Source organism: Semicossyphus pulcher, unplaced genomic scaffold (genome assembly GCF_022749685.1).
Source record: "Semicossyphus pulcher isolate SPU_LCO1_2020_fin unplaced genomic scaffold, fSemPul1.0.p SCAF_15, whole genome shotgun sequence".
NCBI classification, from domain to species: Eukaryota; Metazoa; Chordata; class Actinopteri; order Labriformes; family Labridae; genus Semicossyphus; species Semicossyphus pulcher.
In genome coordinates this window covers 10528435-10536438 of record NW_027211659.1, presented here as the reverse complement: position 1 = coordinate 10536438, position 8004 = coordinate 10528435, and the positions used below count along the sequence as shown (strand labels likewise).

Sequence of the window (8004 nt, the reverse complement as noted above, 5' to 3'; positions counted from 1 at the left end):
TTCCGAATGTACCGCGAGCATGCACATAGACAGTTTAAAGTAGCACACTACAGTAGCACTCATTCTGGGGCCCATTCTCTGCTGCACGGTGAGTGGCGCTGTTCGCATTGCAGATGTCAAATGCATCATAGATTACAACACTATGCTTCTAATCCAGAGCTGTTTAAAATGCATTCACGCTTACTAATTTATAATATATGCTTACAATTTAATAATTGGATTTCTTATACTGACTTGGAACCTTTCCCAACTATGAGGGATGTTTGTCCAAACTCGCCATCTAGTGTTTGAAAAAGAGAACAGCAGGAGAAGTCAGTAAAACACTCTGAAAGTCAAAGAAATTTATTAGACAATTAAAAGGAAAATAATGTATACATTTAAAGTAAAAGTAGTGCTTATGTCGTGAAATGCTGTATTTACAGATTACATTATTGTATTGTTACTGATAATGGTAGAACACGGTAGAACACACGCACACACACACATAGATCGTAAGGACTGAAGTCATCTAACCTCAATTTCACCAATTCATTCCGGCCATGTCAGCTCACACGCTAACATTTGGCCTTAATCACAACATGGAGGAATCCTCCGTGACATGGAGGCCCTACAGTTGACATGGCCAGAATAAATTGGTGGGATTGAGAGAAGACATCTTTTGACCTCAAGGACTGTGTGTGTGTGTGTGTGTGTGTGTGTGTGTGTGCTGCCTTTTACCTTTGGGTATTTAACGTCACAATATTTAGATAGCCTTTCACTGATGAATGGTCAAAGTGGAGCTTATTTTAGTTTTTGGTTTTATCTATAGTTCATTACATTTTAAAACTTTTTAAAAACCTGCCTGGTAACTTTTTCCTGTAGCTGTCAGATAATTGTAGTTGAGTTGAAGGTATATCATTTCCCCTGAAATGTAGTCGAGTAAAAATATTCAAATTGGAAATACTCAACAAATTGTATGTAAAGTTATAATCTCGAAGCTCCCAGTTTCATTCTCTTTGGCGGCACCCAATGGCGATAAAAGGCAGTTGTGGGCACATACTTCCCAGATAACCAGACGTTGGCTCCGGTTGTAACTCTTGATTTTCCTCGTTGACGGTCGCTTTCCTTTTTAGACTGTTTGTCTTCATCTGAGCGTCGAATTAGTTTCTTGTTCTTTGGATTTTCACTTATTTTTGAAGTTGTATCTGTAGTCATTGATCTTTTCTTTGTTTGTTCAGCCATAGTAGATTACTGTTTACTCGCAACACTTGCAGAGACCGGAAAAGCAGCCGCTTAGCTCCGCCTACCCTCTCTGGCAGACCAACCACTGCTGGGTGATGGAAAACGCGTCACTAACTGGGCGCCGCTTGTGATTTTTTCCACGAATGGCCGCCATTCGAAATGGCATACTATACTAGCAGTACGTACTGATTTGGCCAAAATGTAGTATGTAGTATACAAACAAAAGCATACAGTATGTAGTATATAGTATTAGATTTCGAACACAGCACTAGTCCATAATAATGCTGTATACTGCAAATGCAAAGGCTTTCATCAGTGGGTCAGAGACTCAATCACCATTGTGTTACCTAATTCGGTGATAGTGACTTAACATTTATTATTATTATTATTATTATTATTACAATATAATAATAATTATTATTTATTAACTTGACATTTATTTAGATGAAAATCTGCGAGATTATTACTTTAAGTTCAATAGTTGAGTAAATGTACTGAATTCCAGTTAGATTCCATTGCCCCATATTTTTTACTTATATTGATATGTTTCATCTTTTCTGGTTTCACTACGGGTAATAGCTTAGATTTTAGCAAATGTAGAAATGTATAAAATCAAATACAAAATATATATTTGTCATGGGAATAAATCATCTCAAAATAAAAAGGCTGGATGGTAGGGCTACCACCAGATCAGACACAATATCAGGAGTGTGTACTGCAACCCAAAGGCAGAAGATCAGTGGGCTTCATTCAGTACTTCTCCATGTATTTTTAATAGTACATTTAATAGGTTTGTCCAAACTGTTTTCCAATATGCTACAGTATGCTACAAAGAACCACACTCGAGGTGAGATTGCACATAATCCACACTTGACTTTAATTGAGTCTCTTTAATCTCCAAAAGCCAAATCTCATGAAATTTGTAAGTGAACATTATTTTTGCTCAGCCGTGCAGCGACTCCAACAAAAGAGCCAAAAGTGTGAACTGTGAAAAAAGTATTTTGGATGGAAGTCAAAGAAGGATTTACTGAACACAGTGCTGCTTGGACAGTTTTTTTTTTTCAATCATTAATTTATACTTAAAGCTTACAGTGTGAACCAAACAATACTCAGGAATGTTTAATGAAGTTAAATCTTGTAACCTCGGCGTCAGCCTTGACATGGTGTTTCCCAGGCTGCGATGAGAGTTAACCGTTCAGAGAGGAGACTGTGGCAGAACAGGATGAAGTTCAGTAAGTTCTGTAGAGGCACGGTGCAGCTTCACTCGCATCAAAGTGATCTGGATTTTGGTCATCAGCTAATGTCTCCATTCAGACCCCTCCTCTGACCGTGACCTCAACCTGTACCCCAGATATAGAAATGTCTGAATCTGTTCCGCTGGTTGCTGTGTCGTGTTGCTGGGACGGACAGGTGGGGGCACATCTCAGCGGTCCAGCGAACGTTTCTGGATTGCTTCGGCCACCACAGTGCGCAGGAGAGCGATGACAGAGCGAGGGTCATTGCTGCTCACCACGGCGCTGCCTGACACGATCATGTTAGCTCCTGCCTGGAGCAAAAACAAACACACATTTATTGTCAGAAAAACTTGGAAAACCTGATTCTTCTACCAGACGGATGTGTGTGTTTGCTTATTGTACCTCTGCACACTTGTGAATTGTGTCGGGGCCGACCCCTCCGTCTACTTCAATGTCCAACGAAGGGAACTGACTCCTCAGCCAGCTTACCTGTGTTACAGGCACAAAAGTTAAACACAGATCAGGCCCTGCTTAACGCTACTTCTACAGCACAATTACAGACATTAATAGGACTCCAAAAAGAGACACAGCGCAAATTAAAAGCATTCTCCAGATCTCCTGTGAATACTACTCAGATAAATTACTGAGCTGTGGAAAAAAAAAACACAGTGCTTCTTTCTGAGCTGCGATTTGTTAAAGCCGTTTTAATAACAAACCAACTTCCCCGCTGGAGCTAAAAAGAGAAACGCAGCAAGAGAGCGAGAAGAGAGAGAAACTCATCTTTATTTGATTTTCATGAAGTTTAATTTTTTTAAGTTAGCAGAAGCTCGAGTCTGACATCACTTATGTAACCTGTATTTTTTACAGTTCAGCAAAAGTGTGTTATAAGAGTGTGGTACAAAGTAATAATGTTCTTACTGAGATATCTATATGCCGTTTGGTCTGATCTATCCCTCACACATCTTGGCTGATTTCCAAATTTGGTATGTAGAACTGAAAGGCTAAATATTGTCATCCTGGTGATTATTATATGATGCAGTTTAATGCAATTTTACTGCCAAAGCATTCGCACAAAATGATCAGATATTTGGACAACATACAAGAACAGTAACATTAGCAGCACAACCTCTAAACAACGTCAAAACATAGACTGTGTGCGCTCCATTATGGCTCACTATGTGTCTTGTTGTCTCAACAGGAGAACCATATGTTGTATAGCCTGACCTGGAACACCACCGAGCAGTGTATTAGCATTATTGATTTACTGCATAGCCAGACGCGAAATCTAGTTTTTTCCCCTCTACTTCTGTTGGTCATCTTTACCTTGGGCATCATGTCCTCCATGAACTTCTGTCCTCCAAAGCCAGGTTCAACAGTCATGACCAGGGCCATGTCGATCTGGTTAGCCCAGGGTGCAAGCTCTTCAACAGTAGTACCAGGCTTTATGGCCAAACCCACCTACAAAAACACACGGTGTTAGCATGAAGACATGTAGAAAAGTCACCTCTGCAGCTGATGCCAATATTTGATGTTCTTAAAATATAAATATCAATTGGCTTAAATACCAGTATGCATTTATTTCTACAATTTTTAGTATTATAAGAGAGAAATTCTTCTCTAATCACACTAAATCTCTAATGCTTTTCTTCCTGTTGTTTTGCAGCTTTAACTCTTACCTTCATGCCGCTCTCTCTGATCTCCTTGATGAGGTTTCCAGGGTTGGTGGTGGCCTCCAGATGGAATGTGTACTGGTTGGCTCCTGCTGCAGCCATGGGCTTCACCCACTGCTCCGGCCGAGACACCATCATGTGCATGTCTGCAACATTTACACCGTCACTCACAATACTTAATCCAACACACAGCTGCAGCATTAATGAATCCACTCAAGTGCAGCATATGTTTAGGCATCATATGATTTCTCTCACCAAAGAAAGGGTCCTGGCCTACTGACTTCCGAAGGCATTCCACCATGGGATGGCCAAATGTGATGTTGGGGACAAAATGTCTTCAGGTAGAAACAAAAACAAACATTTTACTTCCTGCAGTGATGAAAGATTCTTATCTTGCGTAAACAGCTGCAAAATAACGTCTTGCATAATTAGGAAGAAGGAAGATATAACTAACAGGTAGGCGGAAGAATGTTAAAAAATAACTTAAAATAGACTCATGCTGACACTTAGAGGTTAGCAAGGCTTCTTCCCTTACTTACTTTAAAATATACTAAAAATCAATATTTTCTTCCCAAGCTTAACTTCTGACATGCTAGCTTAGCTTGTTGATGTTAGCCAACTTTAGCTCTCAAGCACTGAACTTCCAATCTGTTGGCTAGTCGTAAACATGCTAGCCCATCCAGCTAGCTAATTACAGTCAAACTAACCCGTCCATAACGTCGAGGTGCAGGTAGTCCGCTCCGCACTCCATCATCCGCACACACTCGCTGCCCAAACAGGACAGGTTGCTGCTCAGGATGGACGGACCGATCCTCGCCATGTAAGCCATGCTGGTAACTGACTGCTGTTACTGTCCGCCTGCCTGCAGCCTGGCAGCTAGCGCCAGCTAAAGTTAACCACAACATGAAGTACAACTTCCGCTGTAGACCTTCAAAATAAAGATAATAAATAGCTACATGTATAATTGTCCATGTATTAAACACCTTTTTAACGACCGCAGGGTGTACTCCATTTAAAATAAGATCTAAATCCTGACGTGACTCGCAAGCATGTTGTCCTTGACTGTGCATGTCTACTTCCATGTATGAAGAGAAATGTTTGTCTGGAATCAAATTCGTTTTATGTGTACACACACCTGACGAATAAGGCCTCGTTGATAAAGCTTTAAAACTGTACTCGGAAAAATTTAATGTCTTTTAATGGTATGAATGTTAGCTATTTGTTGCTGCATCAAAAAAGTAAATTTTTATTTTGAAGGCAAAATATTCACACATCCGGTCTTACTATAGGTGTCAGTAAGTAACTTGATGCAACGGTAACTCCAGTGGCTCATGTTCTGGCCTCTCTCTTCCGCCATCAAAATAAAGCAGTGCCAACTTCTTGACACTAGATGACGCAAAACTCTTACGGGTACTGAGCTTTCGTCTCACATGGGATTCATATTTAATTGACTGTTTAGAGAAGTTTGCTGCAAAATTGAACTGCAAAGCCAGACTGCAAGACTACTGTTTCTTTACCTGAGAAGTCATAACTGACGATCCTGTGAACGCAACTTAAAAACCATATTTCTCCTGAGCTGATTTTAGTAATAGGACACTTTTTTTCAACATGGGACACATTGTTTTGCAATCTGTGTATTGTGGACTGGTATTTTCAACATCGTGTAAGAAGGCACGACGCTTCCAAATCTTTGAATCCTTTTCAAAGCAAATGATCCAGCAGCATGCTCTCTGCTTCTATTTTCTCTCTGTATTTGGCTGCTGATTTAATGTTTTAATATCTCAGCCAACTACCCTCCATCTGTCTCTGTCATAAGAATGTGCCATCACTTAACAATGACAACGAACTTCAAATTTAAGTTACATCTGATCAGACTGACAGTTTCATCAGAGGAAATACTTTCAAACTTTGTGCTATAAGGATGCAGGCCTATAATGATATAAAGATTTAGGGTTAGCCAGCAGGGTTACTTCTGTGTACCAACGCTCTGTGATGCATCTATTTCCTTAAAAGAAAGAAAACCTCTAAAGGAAAGGGACAAGAAAAAAAACCCAGGACCTTTAGAAAAGGCTTTAATATGCCATTTTACCTAATGCCAATTTCACATTAAATGCATGCTAAACAGACAAAACCAGCTGAGCTCCAGTAAAATACATTTTCATATAACAGCCATGTATAAAAAGCTTAACAACACTCTTTGATCCTGAATAATCCAATTAGTGGTGTTTGTGATATCTGTCACAGTTCTGCTCTCTGGATCTCTCTGCTCCACTCTGCCTGCCGGCCACGCCCACCTCATCAGCTCACTCAGCTCACCTGGGCACACAGCTGCTCCTCGTTAGTAATCAAGACGGTATATAAGCCTCTCCCGCTCTCGCACTCAAACTGCTTCCCCGTTGGTGACCCTTTTTGTCCCCTCACCATGAGCTGTGCCTCGTCTCCTGTCTGCCTGTTTCCCTGTGATGACACTGCTGTGTAAGTTTCCCTGCTTGCTTAACGTTGCCTCAGAGACTCTGACCGTGTCGTCACACTAATCTGCTTTTTCCCCACTTCTCCTGCCTGCTCCCTGGTTCATCGGCTTCAACTGAGTGTTATCCTGGTTCTCGACCCTTTGTTTCCTCGACCACGTCTCCTGCACGGTACCTTCGACCTGTTTTGAGCTGTTGTGTGATTGTGTATGATCTCCTGGTTCGGCTCCCCTAGCCCGAGCCCCCGACCCAGTCCACAGACTCTTACGGCTTCTTGGCTTGTATATTGAACTTGAGTTGTTATTAATCCCTGTGAGCTACTGCAGTTGCTGAAGCAAGATTATAATCAATGATCCCTGTTTCTTCATGTGTTGCGTTTGGATCCGAACACACCCTGTTACAGATATCTAAGGTTAGTTAATGTTTGTGTTGACAGCTTCCAGATAAAGAGATATGCAAGTCTTAGTTAATCCCAGATGTCTCATAATCCCCGCACCGATACTTTTATAGCATCAAACGTATAAAATTTGCAGATTCACATTCGTTACACAATAAAATCAATGTGTGTCTGATTTGTTTGTCCTCTTCATCATCTTGGACTCAGCCCCCTGAAATGCGAGGAATGTTTTTTGGATGCGAGTGCAAGTTGTTGTGATTTATAAGAAGCAGATGGCTGAGGTTTTTTAAAAAGCCTCTGCAGCGCTCTGCCGAGCCTCAGCCCGCAGAGCCACACTCATATACCCATACTGGCTAAACAGCATCTGACATTTATGAGTTTTACCCGCGTTTTGCATTACTGCGGCAATGAAGGAAACTCTGGTGGCACGGCGCGCTCGGCCCGACAGGGGGATGATATATGCGGTTTGTGAGTGGGGTTGAGGCAGAGTAAGTTGGCGTCGCAAAGAAATAGGGCCTCCAGAGTCTCTGAGGAAGGCAGTAAAAAAAAAAAAAGCTTCAGGCTTTGACAGTCAGTTTGTGGAGCGGTGCCATGGCTGCAAGAGGCCAAGCTTTATATTTCTGTCCCTCTTGGTGTCTCTTCGATTCTCAAGAGCAGGGTTGATGAGTGTGTCCAAGGAAGATTCACTGCAGAGGATTCAGGGACAATCGCCTTCTTAATTTAGCCGGTTTAAATAATATTTTGAGCTAAACAAACACTCTGGAGTGCTAAACAGCCTTCTTCTGCAGAGGTCACACTCAAGGTTGACGTATTGCACCAGCCTGGCTTATCGTCTTTGTTTTGTCTTTAAGAGGGGTCATTCTTTTCCCTGCTGCCGACATTAAGACACATTCTTCACCTTTACTGTAAACAGCTCCAACACCAGGCACATCATTTGAGTCAGCCACGGGCCTCTGCTCACCGGAGGTCCCCTTTAAAGACACCTTTTTTTTAGTTTAGTGGAGGAAGACCAG

General features: G+C 41.5%; 1 protein-coding gene across 1 annotated transcript; it reads right to left on the bottom strand.

Annotated features, from left to right (window-relative positions):
* Positions 1 to 1897: 1897 nt before the first annotated feature.
* rpe (ribulose-5-phosphate-3-epimerase) lies at positions 1898 to 4986 on the bottom strand. Its single transcript, XM_069663275.1, has 6 exons — positions 4834 to 4986; positions 4382 to 4461; positions 4133 to 4272; positions 3780 to 3914; positions 2859 to 2945; positions 1898 to 2767 (listed from the first exon to the last, which is right to left on the bottom strand). The coding sequence occupies exons 1-6, from the start codon at positions 4953 to 4955 to the stop codon at positions 2645 to 2647; spliced, it is 687 nt and encodes a 228-aa protein (XP_069519376.1). The 5' UTR covers positions 4956 to 4986; the 3' UTR covers positions 1898 to 2644.
* Positions 4987 to 8004: the final 3018 nt, after the last annotated feature.